Genomic DNA, 22,970 nt, shown 5'->3' with positions numbered 1-22,970 from the left:
CCGAGAGATATCGGAGAGCTTACTGCCTATGTTTTCTTCTAAGATGCTTATGGTTTCACGGCCTACATTTAAGTCTTTTATCCATTTTGAGTTTATTTTTGTGAGTGGTGTAAGCTGGTGATCTAGTTTCATTTTTTTTGCAGGTAGCTGTCCAATTTTCCCAACACCATTTGTTAAAGAGGCTGTCTTTACTCCATTGTATTTCCTTACCTCCTTTGTCAAATATCAGTTGTCCATAGAACTGTGGGTTTATTTCTGAGTTCTCTGTTCTGTTCCATTGATCTATATGCCTGTTCTTATGCCAGTACCAGGCTGTTTTGAGTACAATGGCCTTGTAGTATAACTTGATATCAGGAAGTGTGATACCTCCCACTTTATTCTTCTTTTTCAAGATTACTGAAGCTATTCGTGTTCTTTTATGGTTCCATATAAATTTTTGGAATATGTGGTCTATATCTTTGAAGTATGTCATTGGTATTTTAATTGGTATTGCATTGAATTTATAGATTGCTTTGGGTAATATAGACATTTTAATGATGTTTATTCTTCCTAACCATGAGCATGGTATATGCTTCCACTTCTTTGTATCTTCCTTGATTTCTTTTATCAATGCTTTGTAATTATCCGAGTACAAGTCTTTAGTCTCCTTGGTTAAGTTTACTCCTAGGTACTTTTTTTTTTTGGTTGTAATTGTGAAGGGGATTGTTTCCTTAATTTCTCTTTCTGACTGTTCATTGTTGGCGTATAAAAATGCCTCTGATTTCTGAGTATTGATTTTATATCCTGCCACCTTGCTGATTTCATTTATCAGGTCTAGTAGTTTTTTGACTGAGACTTTAGGGTTTTCTATATACAATATCATATCACCTGCAAATAATGATAGTTTTACTTCTTTTCCAACTTGACTGCCTTTTATTTCTTCTTCTTGTCTGATTGCTGTGGCTAAGACTTCCAGAACTATGTTAAATAAGAGTGGTGAAAGGGGGCACCCCTGCCTTTTCATGATCTTAAGGGGATTGCTTTTAATTTTTGCCCATTGAGTATGATGTTGGCTATGGGTTTGTCATAAATGGTCTTTATCATGTTGAGGTATGTTCCCTGTATTCCCACTTTGCTGAGAGTTTTGATCATGAATGGGTGCTGGATTTTATCAAATGCTTTTTCTGCATCTATTGAAATTATCATATGGTTTTTCTCCTTTTTTTTTGTTTATGTGATGAATCACATTGATTGATTTATGAATATTGTACGAGCCTTGCCTCCCCAGAATAAATCCCACTTGATCATGGTGTATGATTTTTTCCATATATTGTTGGATCCGGTTTGCTAATATTTTGTTGAGAATTTTAGCATCTATATTCATCAGAGATATTGGCCTATAATTTTCTTTCTTTGTGTTGTCTTTGCCTGGTTTTGGAATCAGAATTATGCTCGCCTCATAAAAGGAGTTTGGAAGTCTTCCTTCCTCTTGAATTTTTTGAAATAGTTTGAGAAGGATAGGAGTTAGTTCTTCTTTGAATATTTGGTAGAATTTCGTTGTGAAGCCATCGGGCCCCGGACTTTTCTTTTTTGGGAGTTTTTTGCTAACTGTTTTGATATCATTTGGTGTAATCGGTCTGTTTAGGTTTTCTGATTCTTCCAGATTGATTTTTGGAAGATTGTATGTTTCAAGGAATTTGTCCATTTCATCTAGGTTCAAACGGCCTTGAAATACTGTTATGTTAGAGTACCATTAAAAGGCAACCTTGGAAGTTACAGTTTAAAAGTACATTATCTTTAAGACCCCAACAGGTAGTGGTGCTCAGACAAGCTGAGTTGCCCACTTGTGTCTTGTGCAAAGTGCACAGATTTCTTAATAAACTGCTTGCTTTGCTTGAACACTGCACCCTATTTCCCACCTGAATTCTTTCTCACCTAAGAAGCCCTCTTGGACCTGAGTTTTATCTGGTGCCATTATCAGGTACATTATTGTAGATGCAAAAGACAACAGATAGGCTCACATAAAGTAAGCCTTTGACCTTTGTTAGAGAAAAATACCTCTGTATACATGACTACCCACCAAAAACTACTTGCTTTTAGTTAGAAAGTTTTTTTTTTTTTTTTTAACAGAGTCAGAGAGAGAGTCAGAGAGAGGGATAGACAGACAGGAACAGAGAGATGAGAAGCATCAATCATTAGTTTTTCATTGCGTGTTGCAACACTTTAATTTTTCATTGATTGCTTTCTCATATGTGCCTTGACCGTGGGCCTTCAGCAGACCAAGTAACCCCTTGCTCAAGCCAGCGACCTTGGGTCCAAGCTGGTGAGCCTTACTCAAACCAGATGAGCCTGCGCTCAAGCTGGCGACCTCAGGGTCTCGAACCTGGGTCTTTCGCATCCCAGTCCGATGCTCTATCCACTGCACCACCGCCCAGTCAGGCTAGTTAGAAAATTTTAATGGCCCTGGCCGGTTGGCTCAGCGGTAAAGCGTCGGCCTGGCGTGAGGGGGACCCGGGTTCGATTCCCGGCTAAGGCACATAGGAGAAGCGCCCATTTGCTTCTCCACCCCTCCTCCTTCCTCTCTGTCTCTCTCTTCCCCTCCCGCAGCCAAGGCTCCATTAGAGCAAAGATGGCCCGGGCGCTGGGGATGGCTCCTTGGCCTCTGCCTCAGGCGCTAGAGTGGCTCTGGTCCCGGCAGAGTGACGCCCCGGAGGGGCAGAGCATCGCCCCCTGGTGGGCAGAGCATCGCCCCTGGTGGGCGTGCCGGGTGGATCCTGGTCGGGCGCATGCGGGAGTCTGTCTGACTGTGTCTCCCCATTTCCAGCTTCAGAAAAATACAAAAAAAAAAAAAAAAAAGAAAGTTTTAATTTCAGACCATCCTGTGTGGTTATTTTAGGTCTATGGGTTTGTAAGGCTACTATGCAAGCCTCCCCTTAGCTTGTCAGGTTCAGCATGTGGCCCCTTTTTTGTCCACATCCTCCTCAGAGAGACGCTGGCTTCCTAGAGAAGTGCTCCCCTGTCACAGTAGATCCCAAGCTTTACATAGATTAGGGATCCCTGATTTGACTACCCCATGAAGTGTGACACTCCTGCTTAACAGCAAGGCTGGGAGCCTCTTTGAGACTACTCTTGAGGGGGCTATGCAGATTCTACTCAGTAGTGGTACTGAGACCAATCACCACTAGAGAAAACACATGACCAACACAAGTTAATTGTAAGAATCACACAGGCAGTTCATTACTCACAGATCATATGGCATACCTGTGTACAGCTTACTGGGGCACCATCCGTGTGCTTGTCAACTGTCCTTATTTAGAGCGGCCAGCATGGAGACTCCACATTCAATGTTGGAGTCTGTTCGAATAACTGCAGCTGGGGACCCATTGGCTTTAGTACCCTTTTTGGCATACACCTTCTAACAGGTGTTAATCTCTGGATTATCATATCAAGCCACTTTTTGGGATTTCCTTGCAGAGAGGTTTTTTTTGTTAATCTACAGAATAGTCACATTAAGCCATGTTTAGGGAGTTTCTTGCAGAGAGCTCTTTTTATCTATATATAATTTCACACACACATTAACTGGGCCCTGAGCTAAGGGCATGGTCTAGCCCAGGAGTCCCCAAACTTTTTACACAGGGGGCCAGTTCACTGTCCCTCAGACAATTGGAGGGCCAGACTATAAAAAAAACTATGAACAAATCCCTATGCACACTGCACAGATCTTATTTTAAAGTAAAAACAAAAAACAAAACGGGAACAAATACAATATTTAAAATAAAGAACAAGTAAATGCCTGACCAGGCGGTGGCACAGTGGATAGAGCGTCGGACTGGGATGCAGAGGACCCAGGTTCGAGAACCCGGTGGTCGCCAGCTTGAGCTCGGGCTCATCTGGTTTGAGCAAAAGCCCACCAGCTTGAACCCAAGGTCGCTGGCTCCAGCAAGGGGTGACTCGGTCTGCTGAAGGCCCGCGGTCAAGGCACATATGAGAAAGCAATCAATGAACAACTAAGGTGTCGCAACGCGCAACGAAAGACTAATGATTGGTGCTTCTCATCTCTCTCTGTTCCTGTCTGTCCCTGTCTATCCGTCTCTCTGACTCACTGTCTCTGTAAAAAAACAAAAAAACACACAAAACAAACAAACAAAAAAAAAACAAGTAAATTTAAATCAACCAACTGACCAGTATTTCAGTGGGAACTATGCTCCTCTCACTGACCACCAATGAAAGAGGTGCCCCTTCTGGAAGTGCGGTGGGGCTGGATAAATGGCCTCAGGGGGCCGCATGTGGCCCGCGGGCCATAGTTTGGGGACCCTTGGTCTAGCCTATCATATCCCTATACACTAGGTTAACTCCCACCCAAAGGGTGTAGGTTATTCACTTACCTTAGTAGCTTTTAATATTATATTCTAACATTTTTATATATCTTCTATACTTTCTATATTTCTATGTATTTAATTACTATAACATTATATTACTGTAACATTCTTCCCCTTGATCCTGGTGAGCTAAAAGTTTTTCTGGATTCTTATGCTTATTCAGTAATGCTTGTTGTGTTCATGTTGGCAGGAATGTAGATATGGATGGGGAAAGAGAGAGAAGAGAATTGGACACTATATTTTATGGAACTTGAAATGCTTGCTCTAGGGAGAAGTTTCAAGGCTCCATTTAGTCTAATCTGATAGAAGGCTCCAGTATTCATAGGCCTCATGGCACATTAGAGGAAACCATTGTGTCCTGAGAAGTCCATTGTCCCCTCAGCACACTGGCTCAGGTTTGGGAAGGATTTCCCCAAGGCACTGCCACCAAGTATTTTGGGGAAGCAAGAGGGAAATGGTTCCATTGTAGGAGAGGCACCATGGGAGTCAAAAGTGGGTGGAAAACTCTGGGAGGTACAGACCTGAGATGGTTTACAGCAGGAAAAAAAGTTTGTCCCAGCCAAAAAATACAAACATGGTCTTAAAAAAGATTTGGGTTTTTTGTTTGCCATTTCTTCTACTTTTCACCTGAGTGAAAAGTTTGAGGCACATTGCAGATTTATTACTCAATTTTTCCTAGGATTTTAATTATTTCATTGATTTGAGAGAGAGGAGAGAGAGAGAGAGAGAAGCATGCTCATTGCTCCACTTAGTTGTTCCATTTAGTTAGGTGCTCATAGGTTGTTCCTTTTAAGTGCCAACAATGGGGCTCACACCTGTCACGTTGGTGTTTGGTACAGTGCCGTATGCAGTGAGCTACATGGCCAGTGCCCCATAGGCTTTCTTTAATGTAGTATTTAATCATTCACTTGAAGTTATTTTATATTTCTAATTGTGATGTGTTTGGGGAGGTTATTTAGAAAATATCATTCATTCCTTAAAGCATAAGGAGCTCATGTGTCTCTTTTATTAATATTTTTAGCCAGACCAGGCAGTGGCGCAGTGGATAGAGCATCGTACTGAAATGCAGAGGACCCAGGTTTTAAACCCTGAGGTCCCCAGCTTGAGTGCAGGCTCATCCGACTTGAGCAGGAGCTTAGCAGCTTGAGTGCAGGGTCACTGGCTTGAGCGTGGAATTATAGACATGACCCAATTATTGCTGGCTTGAGCCCAATGGTCACTGGCTTGAAGCCCAATGTTTCTGGCTTGAGCAAGGGGTCACTCACTTTGATGTAGGCCCCTACACAAGGCCCATAAGGGAAAGCAATCAATGAACAATTAAGGTGCTACAATGATAAATTGATTCTTCTTGTCTCTCTGTCTTTCTGCCTGCCTGTTCCTCTCTGTCTCTCTCTCAATCTATATTTTAGGTTAATGGCCCTGAAAACCAAACACATATTTTATATTTTTTTAAACCTGAAAGCTGGTTGGATATTGCTTTCTGTTGCTTTGTGGTCCCTTTTCAATATGTTTGAAGTGTACTACTCTGTTGTCACTCTGTGCCCATGGTAGTTTTAGAAAAGAACTTAAGTACAATCACCTTAGTGTTAACATGAAGACAACAAGGAACAGCTTGTTGACATCTTACCTTATTTCTTGAGTTTAATAGGTTTTGTGTTTCCCAACAAAAATAATCTGTCAGGTTTGTTACATGTTCTCAAATTAGCTGCATGTTATCCAAGTCACTTCTTTTATGAACTGAGAAGGAGGGGGGAGGCAGACAGATAGACTCCTGCATGTGCCCAACCGAGATCCAACTGGCATGCCCACTGGGGGCCAATGCTCTGCTCATCTGGGACATTGCTCGGCTGCAACCAGAGCCATTCTAGCGCCTTAACTGGAGGCCATGGAGCTGTCCTCAGAAGCCGGGAAAACTCTGTTCCAATGGAGCCTTGGCTGCAAGAAGGGAAGAGACAGATAGAGAGGAAGGAGAAGTGAAAGGGTGGAGAAGCAGATGGGCATTTCTCCTGTGTGTCCTGACAGGAAATTGAATCCAGGAATTCCACATGCCTGGTCAACACTCTCCTTCTGAGCCAACTGGCTAGGGCATGTCATTGTCACCTTTAAGAATCCAAGATTCTGGCCTGACCAGGTGGTGGCACACTGGATAGAGTGTCAAACTGGGATGCTGAGGACCCAGGTTTGAGACCCTGAGTTCGCCACCTGAGTGCGGGCTCATCTGGTTTGTGCAAAGCTCTCTAGCTTGGACCAAAAGTTGCCGGCTCAAGCAAGGGGTCACTTGCTCTGCTGAAGGCCTATGGTCAAGGCACATATGAGAAAGCAATCAATGAACAACTAAGGTGTCACAATGAAAAAACTGATGATTGATGCTTCTCATCTCTCTTTATTCCTGTCTATCTGTCCCTGTCTGTCCCTCTCTCTGACTCTGTCTATAAAAAAAAAAAAAGGTAAAAAAAAAGAATCCAAGACTCTGGCCTGACATGTGGTGGCACAGTGAATAGAGTATAGATTTGAAACATTGAGGTTGCTGGTTTAAAACTCTAGCGTTGCCGGGTAAAGGCACACATGGGAGGCAACTACTCTGAGGTAATGCTTTCTACTTTTCTCCCTTTCTGTCTGTCTCCTCATATTTCTCTATAATCACTATAACATTTTTCCCAAAAATCTAAAATTCTGTTAGTAAGGTTTTTGAAATGTCCTATAAATGCAATATAACCTCATTGTCTTATATTCTTGGGAATGTGAATTTCACTTGAGCATGTATTATGTCAGGGGTCCCCAAACTACGGCCTGCGGGCCACATGTGGCCCCCTGAGGCCATTTATCCGGCCCCCACTGCACTTCCGGAAGGGGCACCTCTTTCATTGGTGGTCAGTGAGAGGAGCATAGTTCCCATTGAAATACTGGTCAGTTTGTTGATTTAAATTTACTTGTTCTTTATTTTAAATATTGTATTTATTCCCGTTTTGTTTTTTTACTTTAAAATAAGATATGTGCAGTGTGCATAGGGATTTGTTCATAGTTTTTTTTTATGGTCTGGCCCTCCAACGGTCTGAGGGACAGTGAACTGGCCCCCTGTGTAAAATGTTTGGGGACCCCTGTATTATGTGATTAATATCTCTTGTCCATCTCATTATTTCATCTGATTATTAGCTCAGCTGCTAGCACCTTCAAAGTATGAGGATATTTTTAAATTTTATTGCCCACAGTGTCAATGAGTTGTCCTGTGAATGAATGGCTGGGGCAGTAACTCCTGGAGAGTCCTGCAGCTGAGATCATGGACATGTGTCAGCTAAGGGTAAGCATTGTTTCTGTTTCCTCTGTCAGTTACTTGGTTTTTTGGGGGTTTGGTAGAATGTGGTAGTGCTGTGAGTTATGTTTCTCTCTTCTACATTTACATTGATGGTGAAATATATATTTTAGCTTCCTTGTTGAACTTAGGGAGCTATGAGGTTTCCTTTATGGAATACTGGCTGTGTTTGCATTGTAAGTATCAGATTTAGCTCCTGCATTTGTCATGCAGCAAGTGGGGTCAGGCACTTGGTTCCATGTCTGAAGTCTGGTTATGGGGTCTTGGTTACACATCGGGAGTCTGTCTCCAGGGTCTGTGGTTAAATCTGTATTCTGTTGTGCATCCAGGGTCTGAGGTCCCTTTCTTGTAGCCTCATATCTGAGTTTTAGTGTGGGGCCCATGAGGAGCTACAGTTCTAGGGCATGATGTATAAACTCTGGGGTCTAAGGCACCATGTCACTTTCTGGTATTCGTGTTTCCTAGTCTCAGTTGGTTCTGTGGACCAGTGTTTGGAGTTCAGTGCCAAGTTTTCTTTTTGGTTTGGAAGTCGGTCCAGTGCTCAGCTTCAGTCGTCTAGAGTCCTTGGGGTCCTGATTCTGTCTAAGGTCTCTCTGTTTACTAATGGTTGTTATCTTCACATTGGCAGGAAAGGAGATACTGGTGGGGAAAAAGAGCAAAGCAAATTGGAGATTCTATTCTATAAAACAGAATATGTGGGCTCTGGCCACTTGGCTCAGTGGTAGAGCATCAGCTCTATGTATGAAAGTCCTGCATTTGATTCCCAGCCAGGGTACACAGGAGAAGTGCCCATCTGCTTCTCAACCCTTCCCCCTTTTGTTTCTCACTATCTCTTCCCCTACAACAGAAGAGGCTCCAATGGAGCAAAATTGGCCTGAGTGCTGAGGATGGCTCCTGTTGCAATGGTGCAATGCCCCAGATGAGCAGAGCATCACCCCCTAGTGGCCTTGTTAGATGGATTCTGGTCAGTGGCATATGGGAGTGTGTTTCTCTGCCTCCTGGTTTTCACATCAGAAACATACAAACAAAAATATGCAAAAAAAAAAAAAATGAAATCGGTGTTTCAGGGAGAAGCCTCAGGGTTTTAGTTAGTCTAATCTGACAGAAGGCTCCAGTATTCATAGGCTTGATGGTACATTAGAGGAATCCATTGTATCCTGAAAAGTCCATTGTCCCCTCAGCCCTCTGTCTCAGGTTTGGGAGGAGTTTTCTTAAGGCACTCCCAGCCAGCTGAGAGGGGAAGAAAGACAAAAAAGGTTCCATTGTAGGAGAGGCACTAGTAAAAAAATGGGTGGGAAACACTGAGGTTCAGAATCCAGAGTGTTTATGGTCAAGAAATGTTACCCCTCCCACCTGAAGAATAGAAACATGGTCCTAATAGAAATCTGGGCCTGTTGTTTGTCATTTTATTCTGCCCTCCTGCTGAGAGAAACATAGTGGCCATGATGTGGATTCATCACTCCACTTTTATTGGTTTTTCAAATTTATCCATTCACTTGAGCCACACTGAGAGAAGCATTCAATCATTGCTCCACTTAGTTGTTCCATTTAGTTATGTGCTGATTGGTTGCTCCCTTTAGGTGACAACAGTGGGGCTCACACCATTAACTTTAGTATTTGGGAAAATGGCATCTGTACTGAACTACATGGCCAGTGCCACATAGGGTTTTTTTAAATGTAGTATTTTAATTATCATTCAATCAAAGATATATTAAATTTCCAATTGTGATGCATTTGATGTGTTATTTAGAAAATGTCATTTATAACTTAAATTATAAGGAGCTCATAGGTCTTTGTCATTAATGTTTTTTAGGTTCATGGCCATGACAGCAAGACATTCACTTTATGTTCTTTCAAACTATAAAGCTTGATTTCTGTTGCTTCGTGGTCTCTTTAAATATGTGTGAAGTGTGCTTCTCTGTCACCTTGTGCACATGCCGGTTTCAGAAGAGAACTTAAGTACAAGTACCTTAGTGTGAGACATGAAGACTGCAAGGACCAGCTTATTGACCCAATTTGTGTCCAATAAGTTTTGGAGTTTCCCAACAAAAAGTAATCTGTGAGATGTGTCACATGTTCTCAAATTAGCTGCATGTTATCCATGTCACCTTTGTGAATATAAGATTCTGGCCTGACCTGTGGTGGTGCAGTGGATAGAGCATTGAATTGGAATGCTGGGGTTGCCAGTTTTAAACTCGAAGCTTCCTGGGTCAAGGCACTTATGAGAGGCAACTTCTCTGAGGTGATGTTTCCACTTCTTTACGTTTTCTCTTTCTCTCTCTTCTGTCTTTTTCTAAGATCAATGAATACATTTTTTTTCAAAAAAATATTACATTCTGTTATTCAGTTTTTGAAGTGTCCTTTTTTGTTGTTTTTTACAAAAATAGAGAGAGAGTCAGAGAGAGGAATAGATAGGAACAGACAGACAGAAACAGAGAGAGATGAGAAGCATCAATCCTCAGTTTTCTGTTGTGATACCTTAGTTGTTCATTGATTGCTTTCTCATATGTGCCTTGACCATGGGACTTCAGCAGCCTGAGTAACATCTTGCTAAACCAGCAACCTTGGGTCAAAGCTGCTGAGCTTTGCTCAAACCAGATGAGCTTGTGCTCAAGCTTATGACCTTGGGTACTCAAACCTGGGTCCTCTGCATCCCTGTCTGATGCTCTATCCACTGCACCACCACCTGGTCAGGTGTATTGCAGTTTTCTATACACCCAGTATAAGCTCATTGTCTTCTATTCTTGGGAATATCAGTTCCCCTTGAACCTTTATTATTATACATTGCATATCCCTTGTTCAATTTATTATTTTACTTATTAGCCCAGCTGCTAGAACTTTCAAAGTATGAGGATATTTTTAAATTTCATCATCCACAGTGTCAATGAGTTGGCCTGTGACTTGAATGGCTGGGGCACTAAGTCCTGGGGAGTCCTGCAGCTGAGATCATGGACATGTGTCAGCTAAGGGTAAGCATTATTACTGTTCCCTCTGTCTGTTTCTTGGTTTATTTTTTGAAAGTTTGGTGGAATGTGGTAGGGCTGCTAGTGATGTTTCTTTATTCTACATTTACACTGGTAATGAAATACATTTTGAAGCTCACTGCTTGGACTTAGGGAGTCATGAGATGTCCTTTATAGAGTCCTGCCTCTGTTTGCATTGTGAGTATCAGGTTCAGCTCCTGTATCTGTCATTTTGCAGGTGGGGTTTGTTGTTTGGCTCCTTGTCTGAAGTTTGGTTATAAGGTTGGGTACAGATCAGGAGTCTGTCTCCAGGGTTTGTTGTTGAATCTGTATTCTGCTGTGCACCTGGGGACCCCTTGCATGTAGCCTCGTTTCCGAGTTCCAGTGTGGGGCCACAAGCAACTCCAGTTCTAGGACATGATGTATGGACTCTGGTGTTCAAGGTGCCGTATCAGTTTCTGGCATTGTTGTGCCCTAGTCTCCGTTGGTTCTGTAGAGCAGTGTTTGGTGTTCGGTGCCGAGTCTCCTTTTTGATTAGGCGGTTGGTCCATTGCTCAGTTTGAGTTGTCTATGGTCCATGGGGCCCTGATTTGTCTAAGGACTCTGGTGTCTGTTCAGTAATGATGTTGTATGGGGAAACAGAGCAAAACTAATGGAGATTCTATTCTAGAAAACTTAGGATACTGCTCCAGGGAGAAGTCTCAAGGTTCCATTTAGTCATATTTGATAGAATGCTCCAATATTTGTAGGCTTGATGGCACATTAGAGTACTCCATTGTGTTCTGAGATGTCCATCATCCCATCAGCCCTCTGCTTCAGGTATGGGAGGAGTTTTTCCAAGGAACTGCTGGTCATGTTTTGGGAAAGTGATAGAAAAAATGGTTCCAGTGTAGGAGAGGCACTATGGGAGTCAGAAATGGGCAGGAAACACTGTGAGGTGCAGAATTAGATTGTTGATGGTAAAAAAGTAGTCTTTTCTAGGTGAAAAATAGAAATATGGTTTGAAGAGATATCTGCATTTTTTTAGTTTTTCTCTTTTGTTTTCTGCCTTTCTGTTGAGAGAAATGCACTAGGCATGTTGCAGGTCTATCACAGATTTTTTTTTTTTGCATTTTTCTGAAGCTGGAAACAAGGAGAAACAGTCAAACAGACTCCCGCATGCGCCTGACCGGGATCCACCCGGCACACCCACGATAGGGCAATGCTCTGCCCACCAGGGGGCGATGCTTTGCCCATCCTGGGCATCGCCATGTTGCGACCAGAGCCACTCTAGCGCCTGAGGCAGAGGCCACAGAGCCATCCCCAGCGCCCGGGCCACCTTTGCTCCAATGGAACCTCGGCTGTGGGAGGGGAAGAGAGAGACAGAGAGGAAGGCATGGTGGAGGGGTGGAGAAGCAAATGGGCGCTTCTCCTGTGTGCCCTGGCCGGGAATCAAACCCGGGTCCTCCGCACGCTAGGCCGACGCTCTACCGCTGAGCCAACCGGCCAGGGCTCTATCACAGATTTTTGCATTAAATATTTATATATTTTTGATTTTAGAAAGAGAAGCATAAAATTATTTCTTGGCCACTTCTCTTAGGTGCTGAGACCTGTGACAAAACCCAAAACCTTGGCACACAGGGGGGGACACTCCATGCACTGAGCCATCTGTTCATGGTACCATAGTTTTTAAAAAATTATTCTCCTTCAGTAGATAAAATTATTTTAGAATTTTAATTACCATGTATGTTACAGGTTATGTAAAATTGTATTTTATAACTGTAAGTAAAAGGACTTCCTGGTTTATCTGCTAATAAGGATTTCAAGGTCAGCTGTCATGAGAGGTGGAAACAGGTTATATAATTTCACATCTTGAAAGTTTGTTGTCACTTGCTTTATAGTGAAATATGGTCCCTTTTAAATGTGTCCTCAGTCTGTGTCACTGCTGTTAGGTCGTGTGCATTTTTGGAACAACACCTTGGTGGCAGTCAGAAGGAACAGGGGTGGGTACAGTGCATTATCTGTCAGTGGTTGTATTGCAGGAATCAAGGCAAGACAAAACTGCCCAGACAACTTGATGAAGGAAGTAGGATTTATTTAGCTGGTGGAGCAGCATGATCCCCAAAGAGGAAATCAAACATGTGCTCCTCAAAGTTAGATTTCTTACATCTTATATACCTTTTACAGAATACAAATATTCATGCAAGGGGCTCGTGATCCCTTTGTCTAGAGGTACATGTCACTCTCATGACTCCAGGATGGGAGGGTGAATTTAGGTGGAATCAGAGGATGTGTTGGAATTTTTAATTAAGGTATGTAAACATGGTTTCTTAAAATCTTTTGAGAAAAGAAAAAGGGGTTTTCAGATAAGTTCTATCTTTCTTTCTCTGTGTAGCAAGTAGTCCCAGGCACCTTTTCAGAGAACTATAGAAAGTAGTTAATCTAGAACTGTCTGACTCAGTTACCCATGCAGGCTCTCTTCTCTTGCATTCTTGTTTTTTCTCTTCAGTGAAGAGGGGGCCTGCACCTCCTTCCTCAGTTGATCCACATACCTGCTTATGTTAACTAAGTTTTCTCTCTACTGGTTTTCTTTTTTTGTGGTAATCTATTGATTCTGAAAGAGGTATTTTCTGTCTTTAAATGAGAGAGTTGGATGAAATCCATGGTTATGCCCTGGCCAGGAAGCTTAGTTAGAGCGTCATTCTGATACACCAAAGTTATAGGCTGAATCCTTAGGGGACATCTAAGAATTAATGAATGCATGAGAACATTGGTACTCTCATATTTAAACTTGAGCAGTTTTAACAGATGTTAGTGCTATAATATAGTAGTCTGAATTTGCCATTTTCTAATCATATATCAGGCAGAGCTTATTTTTACAAGGTTAGGTACTTGGTCTTGTCAAATAAGAAACATGAAAACTGGGAGTTTTTAAATTTAATTTTATTTATTCATTTTAGAAAGGAGAGGGAGAAGGAGAGGGAGAGAGAGGAGAGAGATAGAGAGAGAAGGGGGGAGGAGCAGGAAGCATCAACTCCCCTATGTGCCTTGACCAGGCAAGCCCAGGGTTTTGAACCGGCGACCTCAGCATTTCCAGGTCGACGCTTTATCCACTGCACCACCACAGGTCAGGCACAGAAAACTGGGAGTTTTTAAGGAGTTTATCTGAGCCAAAATGACTTCAAATTATTGGAATGAAGATCTTGAATCCTGCAGACTGATCATGTAGCAATTTCTGTTTTATTTATTTTTAACATTTATTTTAGAGAGTGGAGATAGAGAGAAGGGGGAAAAGCAGAAAGCAGAAATTCCATATATGCCTTGATCTGGAGAGTTTAATTCATTTTACTTTATTTTTTTTAAAGATTTTATTTTATTCATGAGAGGAGAGAGAGAAAGAGAGAAAGAGAGAAAGAGAGAGAGAGAGAGAGAGAGAGAGAAGGGAGAGGAGCAGGAAGCATCAACTCCCATCTGTGTCTTCACCAGGCAAACTCAGGGTTTTGAACCAGCAACCTCAGCATTCCAGGTCAATGCTTTATCCACTGCACCACCACAGGTCAGGCCTAGTCATTTTATTTTATTTTATTCATGTTAGAGTGTGGAGACAGAAAACCAAAAATTTTTTTAGAGACACAGAGAAAGGAACAGATAGTGACAAACAGGAAGGAAATGAGATAAGAAGCTTTAATTCTTTGTCTCATATGTGCCTTGAGCAGGAGACTAAAGCACAAGTGACTCCTTGCTCAAGCCAGCAACATTGAACTTCAAGACAGTGACCATAAGATCATATCTATGATTCCATGATCAAGCATGCAACCCTGCACTCAAGCTGGTGAACCTGTGCTCAAGCCAGCAACCTTGGCATTTTGAACCTGGGTCATCTCCATCCCATTCCAATGCTCTATGCACTGCACCACTGCTTGCTCAGGCACCATTTCCATTTTATAGATTAAAAAACAGGCAAAGAGGAGTTGAGAATCCTGCCTTAGGTCACAAAGCTGGTGAAGGCAGAGCTTAGATTGAAACCCTCTAAGGAATGATCTAGAGTCCATGTGGTGTACACCATAAGATTCTCACCCTAAAGAAACAGTGAGGAGAGAGTAAGGGACACTAGCTGCCCAGTCTGAGCCAGGGACACAGACATGCACATGCACATATTCCTTCCTGGTTTTCACCAGAGACTACAGAGGTCAGAGAAAACCAGGACAGGAGCCAAGAAAAGCCAAGGGAGGAGGGTGGTGAGCCTACAAGGAGAGAAGCCTCCACTTCCCTGGAGTGAAGGAAATCACTTTCCCTGGTGAGTCTGTCTCAAATCCCTCTCCCTGAGAAGTAACCTATGTAAACGGACTTCAGATTTCTATGTTTTTTAGGGGTTGAGTTTCTGTGCTTGACAGTGTGAGTTCTCTATGGCCCTCTGGAAACTCTCTGCTTTCAGTGACGGGGAGGAAAGAATGAGGTATGTGGACATCATAGTTTTATGAAGATTTATTAGAATAGGAGAATATTGGTGTTGACATTCCAATATCACTTGAAGAACTATTTGTCGCTCACCTTTTGTCATGAAAGTGAAGAAGTTGTTTAGTTACTTCTATACTAATTAAAATTTTATAAGAATAAGGGGTCAGTAAACTTCCTATGAAGTCCTCTCAGAGCTGGGTTATGACCTGTGTAAGAGCTATGAATGTGGAGATGCAATTTAATGCTAATGATTCACTCACTCTCCTTGTAAACAAAGGGCTTCTCCCTTGAGTGTGTCCTCTGGAGTCTGAGGAGAGTTGACTTCTGTGAAAAACCTCACTCACATTCGCTGCAACCATAGCACTTCTACACTGAGTGTGTTCTATGGTGTCTGAGGAGATGTGACTTCTGTGAAAAGCATTGATTACATTTCCTGCAAACATAGGGCTTCTCCCCCGAGTGTATTCTCTGGTGTCTTAAGAGATCTGACTTTGGTGTAAAGCCTCGTTCACACTCCCTGCAAACATAGGGCTTCTCCCCTGATTGTGTTCTCTGGTGCGTGATGAGATATGACTTTTGTGTAAAGCCTCGCTCACACTTTCTGCAAACATAGGGCTTCTCCCCTGAGTGTGTTCTCTGGTGTGTGAGGAGATGTGCCTTCCTTGAAAAGCCTTGATTACACTCCCTGCAAACATAGGGCTTCTCCCCTGAGTGTGTTCTCTGGTGTGTGAGGAGAGTTGATTTCAGTGAAAAGCCTCGATTACACTCCCTGCAAACATAGGGCTTCTTCCCTGAGTGTGTTCTCTGGTGTGTGAGGAGGGTTGATTTCAATGAAAAGCTTCGCTCACACTCCCTGCAAACATAGGGCTTCACCCCTGAGTGTGTTCTCTGGTGTGTGAGGAGAGTTGATCTCAGTGAAAAGCCTCGATCACACTCCCTGCAAACATAGGGCTTCTCTCCTGAGTGTGTCCTCAGGTGTCTCAGAAGAACAGACTTCCATGTAAAGCGTCGCTCACACTCCCTGCAAACATACGGCTTCTCCCCTGAGTGTGTTCTCTGGTGTGAGAGGAGAGATGATTTCTGTGAAAAGCCTCGCTCACACTCCCTGCAAACATAGGGCTTCTCCCCTGAGTGTATCCTCTGGTGTGTGAGGAGAGTTGATTTCAGTGAAAAGCCTCGCTCACACTCCCTGCAAACATAGGGCTTCTCCCCTGAGTGTGTTCTCTGGTGTCTTAGGAGATTTGACTTTTGTGTAAAGCCTCGATCACACTCCTTGCATACATAGGGTTTCTCTCCTGAGTGTGTTCTCTGGTGTATTAGGAGATATGACTTTCGTGTAAACCCTCGTTCACACTCCCTGCAAACATAGGGCTTCTCCCCTGAGTGTGTTCTTTGGTGTGTAAGAAGATGTGACTTTTGTGTAAAGCCTCGTTCACACTCCCTGCAAACATAAGGCTTCTGAACTGAGTGTGTCCTTTGGTGTCTGAAGAGAGTTGACTTCTGTGAAAATCCTCGCTCACACTCCTTGCAAACATAGAATTTCTTTCCAGAGTGTTTTCTCTGCTGTGTGAGAAGATGTGACTTCAGTGAAAAGACTTGTTCACACTCCCTGCAAACATTGGGCTTCTTCCTTGAGTGTGTCCTCTGGTGTCTGAGGAGGTCTGACTTTTTTGAAAAGCCTCGCTCACACTGCCTGCAAACATAGTTCTTTTCACCTGAGTGTGTTCTCTGGTTTTTGAGTAGATGTGACCCATCATCAAAGCCTTGCAGACAATCTCCATACCTGATAGCTTCATTTGTTGACATTACTACTCTCATAGACAGTTTTTCTGGGTCCACTGAATTCACTTTCTGGCCTGTGCTTGGTGCTTTCTGTATCATTCTCTCTTGCTCAGTAGAGCTTTTCATGTGTCCTTTCGGAGGTTTGAAAAAAGCCCTTGAAATCCTCCTCGGCCTGTTTTTTTTAATCAAATGTTTGGACTTTTCTTTGACCTTTTGACCTTCAGCTTTGTCATTCCCGTTGTGTGTATCAGTATGATGCTGCTGCTGATTTTCTTTCTCTGGGTAGGAATCTTTTGATTGGAGGTGTTTTCTTGTAGATATTCCAGGAAGAATATCAGAGAGGTGATTGCATCCCACATGTTGACTGAGAAAGTTCTGACTGGAGAAGGCCAGAGAGAAGGAAGAACATGGGTGTATATCTGGCTGTGGTTCTGCTGAAAGAGAAAATTTTGGTCAGGACAGATGTTGACAAGGCTGCCTGTGTCATATGTTTTGTTAAGACCTGTCCCATGAGTCATTCTTATGGGGTTGACAATGTATTCTCTCTCTCCCCTACAAAGTTTTTTACAGTCTCTTTTCTCTTTTGATTTTTATGTACTATATCTTCTTTAGAAATCCAGAAAGCACATGCCAAGGGTTTTTTCTATGCATTGCCAGATGAGGGACTGTCAAGTAGCATCAGAGGCTCTTTCACCCCTTGTATGGTGGAAAATGTTGACATTTCCTATCTACATGTAGCTTTTAACACAGTTCTTTATAAAGACCACTGACTCCAGCTAGGAATTGCTTCCATCATAGTTTTTGACAGATGAAAAACTAACAATATGTCCTTCCTCAAGCTTCACATCAAATATTCATACTTGATTTTATTCAGTGTCAGCCCATTTCATATACAATGGAAAGTCCTTTTTCAAAATATTTCCCCAATCATATTTTTTAAAAATTGATTCATTTTTGAGCAGAAAAGCAGGAGGAAGAAGAAGAAAAAGAGGAGGAAGAGGAGAAGGAGAAAATAAAAGAAGAAAAAAGAGAGAGAGAGGCATTTATTCATTGTTCTATCTAGACATGCAGTCATTGGTCATTTCTCATATGTGCCCTGCCACAGGCTCATCCTTGGTATTACAGGTTGCAGCTCTAACCAACTGAGCTAACTAGCCAGGACCCACAATCATACTTCTTGCATGCCTGATTCTATCCCTCTCCAGCTAATTCATAATCTTCTCTCTCAGAGATAAAGTAATCTCTGAGAGGATTCCCACTGAACTCTATTCTCCAAAAACTAACAAATCAAACCTTAAAGAATAAGCCACCCTATAGGCAAGAACAGCACCATCATCCCACCTCACTCAGGAAAGTTTCCAGCATCTTAGCTCGAATCACAGCACTGTATTCCAGGCTTCTGAGCATCTATTGAACCTCTGCTCTTACCCTATATGCTATACAGAGGTGGCCCTCAGAAAACAGGCCAATGCTTGTTTTCCTAGTGGGTAGAGTGTTGGCCCAGCATGTGGATGCCCAGGTTCAAACTTTGGTCAGTGCACACATGAAAAGTGACTATCTGCCCTGGCTGGGTGGCTCAGTGGTAGAACGTCGGCCTGGCGTGCAGGAGTCCCGAATTTGATTCCCAGCCACGGCACACAGGAGAGGCGCCCATCTGCTTCTCCACCCCTCCCCACTTTTATCTCTCTGTCTCTCTCTTTTCTTCCTGCAGCCAAGGCTCCATTGGAGCAAAGTTTGCCCAGGCACTGAGGATTGCTCTGTGGCCTCTGCCTCAGGTGCTGGACTGGCTCTTGTCGCAACAGAGCAACACCCCAGATGGGCAGAGCATCACCCCCTGGTGGGCCTGCTGGGCGGATCCTGGTTGGGTGCATGCGTGAGTCTGTCTGACTGCCTCCCCGCTCCCTGTTTCTGGCTTCAGAAAAAGAAAAAAAAAGCGACTATCTGCTTCTCTTCCCCTCCATCTCTCTTCTTTCTCTCTTCCCCTCCCACAGTCAGTGTCTTAATTGGTTCAATCATCAGCTCGATAGTTCAGTTAGTTCAAGTGTTGACCTCAGGTGCTGAGGATAACTTCGCTAGTCTGAACATGGATCTCAGACTGAGGTTGCTGGGTGGATCCTGGTTGGGGCACATTAAGGAATCTATCTTTCTTCCTCTCACTTAAAAAAATTAAATTTCTTAAATTTTTTCCATCTTCATAGAAAGTATGGTTAGTGCTGTGTTAAAAGGCTATCATATTCCTTGCTTATTGGTGAATGGCAGTTTCTTATTTTACCTGGAGCCTGGAGAATGGCAGGAGCAGTGAACAAACAGTATCAAAAGGGCTTAGGAAATCATTGGCTTCTCAAGAAATATTTGTCCTAGAGAGACCTGAAGATGGCAGCGGAGTAGGCAGATGCACAGACTCCCAGCTCACACCACCAAACTGGATTACATATTAATTTAGGAACAATCAGTGTGAAAAACCAAATCTGGACAATAAGAACAGTTTCAAATAAGCCCCTTGCTGAGATCAGTAAACAAGACTACCACTGAGATAACTCAGAAAAAAACAAACAAATCAAGACTTCGAATTGGCTCGACTAGAAAAGCCAAACCTGACAGTGGATTATAAACAACAGCTGATAACAACCCAAGAAGACCTAGAAATAACACAAATAAAAATTAGAGGCAGACAACACCAAACCTAGACTCAACCAGCTCTACAAACAACACACCCAAACACACAGACATAATGAGAAGACAGAAAAGTGCAATCCAAATGAAACCACAAGAGAAATCTCCAGAAAAGGAACTGAGTGATATGAAAATAACAAAACTGCCAGATACAGAGTTTAGAATAATGATTGTTAGGATGCTTAGGGATCTTAGAACAACAATGGATGGTCATTATGAACACCTAAATAAAGAGATAGCAAGTATAAAAAAGGACATTGAAATATTAAAAAAGAATCAGTTGTAGGTGACAAATACAATATCAGAAATGAAGACCACAATAGAAGAAATTAAAAGCAGGATGGATGAAGCTGAGGATTGAATCAGCAAGTTAGAAAACATGATAAATGAAGGCACAGAAGCAGAGCAGAAAAAAGAGACTCAAAAAGTCTGAGGTAACTTTTAGAGAGCTCTGTGATAACATGAAGAGAAATAACATTTGCATCAGAGGGGTTCCTAAAGAAGAAGAGAAAGAATGAGGGATAGAAACTTTATTCAATCATGTCATAGCTGAAAACCTCCCTAAATTGATGGAAGCAAGAATTTCAGAAGTTCAAGAAGCACAGAGAACTCCATTAAAGAGAAACCCCAAAAGACCTACACCAAGACACATCATAATTAAAATGCCAAAACTAAGCGATAAAGAGAAAATATTAAAAGCTGCTAGAGAAAAAAAGGCCATCACCTACAAATGAGCCCCCAAAACAATGACATCCGAATTCTCAACAGAAACATTTGAAGCCAAAAGGGCATGGCAAGAAATATTCAAAGTAATGCAGAACGAGAGCCTACAACCAAAAATACTTTATCCAGCAAGGCTATCATTTAAAATTGAAGAAGAAATAAAAAGCTTCCCAGACAAAAAGAAAAAACAAACAAAAAAATTAATTAGGCCCTGGCTGGATGGCTCGCTTGGCTAGAGCATTGTCTTGCAATGCAGAGGTGGCTGGTTCAGTCCTTGGCTGGGGCACATACAGAAACAGATTGATGCTTCTGTCTCCCACTTACCCCCCTTCCTCTCTCTGAATTCAATAAAAATAAAAGATTAAGAAAATAGAAAAAAATAAACAGAATATTTTTTTTAAAAATTAGGAATTCATTACAAACAAACCAATGCTACAGGAAATGTTAAGGGGTTTGTTGTAAACAGATTAAAGTGGGAAAAAAGTATAGCAAAGAAAAAATACAGTTTTAAAAAATAAAATGGCAATAAACAACTACATATCAGGCCCTGGCCGGTTGGCTCAGCGGTAGAGCGTTGGCCTGATGTGTGGGGGACCCGGGTTCGATTCCCGGCCAGGGCACATAGGAGAAGTGCCCATTTGCTTCTCTACCCCCACCCCCTCCTTTCTCTCTGTCTCTCTCTTCCCCTTCCGCAGCCAAGGCTCCATTGGAGCAAAGATGGCCCGGGCGCTGGGGATGGCTCCTTGGCCTCTGCCCCAGGCGCTAGAGTGGCTCTGGTCGTGGCAGAGTGACGCCCCAGAGGGGCAGAGCATCACCCCCTGGTGGGCAGAGCGTCGCCCCTGGTGGGCGTGCCGGGTGGATCCCGGTTGGGCGCATGCAGGAGTCTGTCTGACTGTCTCTCCCCGTTTCCAGCTTCAGAAAAAGAAGAAATAAAAAAACAAACCAAAAAAAAACAACTACATATCAATAATAACCTTAAATGTAAATGGATTAAATGATCCAATCAAAAGACATAGGATAGCTGCATGGAAAAGAAAACAGGACCTGTACATATGCTGTCTACAAGAGACACACCTTAGCCCCCTGGTGGGCATGCAATGTGGATCCCGGTCAGGCCCATGCAGGAGTCTGTCTGACTGCCTCCATTTTCCAACTACAAAAAAAATACAAGAAAAACAAACAAACAAAAAACAACAAAGAGACACACCTTAAAACAAAAGATGCACTAGACTGAAGGTAAAAGGATGGAAAAAAATATTTCATGCAAATGAAAATGAAAAAAAACTGGGGTAGCAATACTAATATCAGACAAAATGGACTTTAAAACAAAGACTATAGTAAGAAATGAAGAAAGTCACTACATAATAATAAAGGGAGCAATCAAACAGGAAGATATAACCATCATAAATATCTATGCATCTAATATAGGAGCACCTAAATAAAAGCAGACTTTGATGAATATAAAGGGCGAGATCAACAGCAATACTATAATAGTAGGGGATTTCAGTACCCCAATAACATCACTAGATAGATCCTCAAGAAAGAAAATTAACAAGGAAACCGCAGACTTAAAGGACACACTAGATCAACTTGATTTAACAGATATTTTTAGAACCTTTCACCCTATGGCAGCAGAATATACATTCTTTTCAAGTGTTCCTGGTACTTTTGCTAAGATAGACCACATGTTAAGAAACAAAAGCAGTCACAACAAATTTTCAAAGGTTGAAATAATATCAAGTATTTTCTCTGATCACAATGGCAAGAAACTAGAAATCAACCCCAACAGAAAAACTGAAAAATACTTGAACACATGAAAACTAAATAGCATGTTATTAAATAATGAATGGGTTAACAATGAAATCAAAGAAGAAATTAAAAAATTCCTAGAAACAAATGATAATGAGCAAACAACAACTCAAAATTTATGGGACACAGCCAAAGCAGTCCTGAGTGGGAAGTTTATAGCACTACAGGCATTCCTTAAGAAGCTTGCAAAAGCTGAAATAAACAACCTAACACTTCATCTAAAAGAACTAGAAAAAGAACAGCAAGTAAGGCTCAGAAGTAGTACAAGGAAGAAAATAATAAAGATCAGAGCAGAAATAAATGACATAGAAGCTAAAGAAACAATATGGAGGATCAATGAAACCAAGAGCTGGTTTTTTGAAAGGGTAAACAAGATCAATGAACCTTTAACAAGACTCACCAAGAAAGGAAGAGAGAAAACTCAAATAAATAAAATTAGAAATGAGAGCGGAGAAATAACAACCTACACAACAGAAATACAAAATATTGTAAGTAAGCACGATGAAGAACTGTATGACAAAATATTAAACAACGTAGGTGAAATGGACAAATTCCTTGAAACATATAATCTTCCAAAAATCAATCTGGAAGATTCAGAAAACCTAAAAAGACCAATTACAACAAAAGAGATCAAAACACTTAACACAAAACTCCCAAAAAACAACACTCCTGGGCCTGATGGCTTCACTGGTGAATTCTACCAAATATTCAAAGAAGAATTAACTCCTATCCTTCTCAAGCTATTTCAAAACATTCAGGAGGACAAAACACTTCCAAGTTCCTTTTATGAGGTGAGAATAATTCTGATTTCAAAACCAGGCAAAGACAACACAAAGAAAGAAAATTATAGGCCAATAACCCTGATGAATTTAGATGCTAAAATCTTCAACAAAATATTAGCTAACCAGATCCAGC

General features: G+C 42.0%; 1 protein-coding gene and 1 non-coding gene across 5 annotated transcripts in view; one reads left to right on the top strand and one right to left on the bottom strand.

Annotated features, from left to right (window-relative positions):
• Positions 1–22,970, bottom strand: part of LOC136391045 (histone-lysine N-methyltransferase PRDM9-like) — a 117,900-nt gene that overhangs the window by 85,026 nt on the left and 9,904 nt on the right. Inside the window, exon 7 of one of the 4 annotated variants that reach the window (XM_066362925.1) lies at positions 14,312–17,284. The exons of the other annotated variants lie outside the window; for them this stretch is intronic. Coding sequence (XP_066219022.1) covers positions 15,435–17,284 — 1,850 coding nt within the window. The 3' untranslated portion in view covers positions 14,312–15,434. Of the gene's footprint in view, positions 1–14,311; positions 17,285–22,970 lie in introns of those variants that run through there. 4 annotated transcript variants of the gene reach the window in all.
• On the top strand, positions 20,791–20,866 carry TRNAI-GAU (transfer RNA isoleucine (anticodon GAU)). Its single transcript has one exon. It is a non-coding gene; the product is annotated as a tRNA-Ile (tRNA).

Source organism: Saccopteryx leptura, chromosome 1 (genome assembly GCF_036850995.1).
Source record: "Saccopteryx leptura isolate mSacLep1 chromosome 1, mSacLep1_pri_phased_curated, whole genome shotgun sequence".
NCBI lineage: Eukaryota > Metazoa > Chordata > Mammalia > Chiroptera > Emballonuridae > Saccopteryx > Saccopteryx leptura.
The sequence above is the reverse complement of the archived record's forward strand: the minus strand, read 5'-3'. Positions and strand labels throughout refer to the sequence as shown.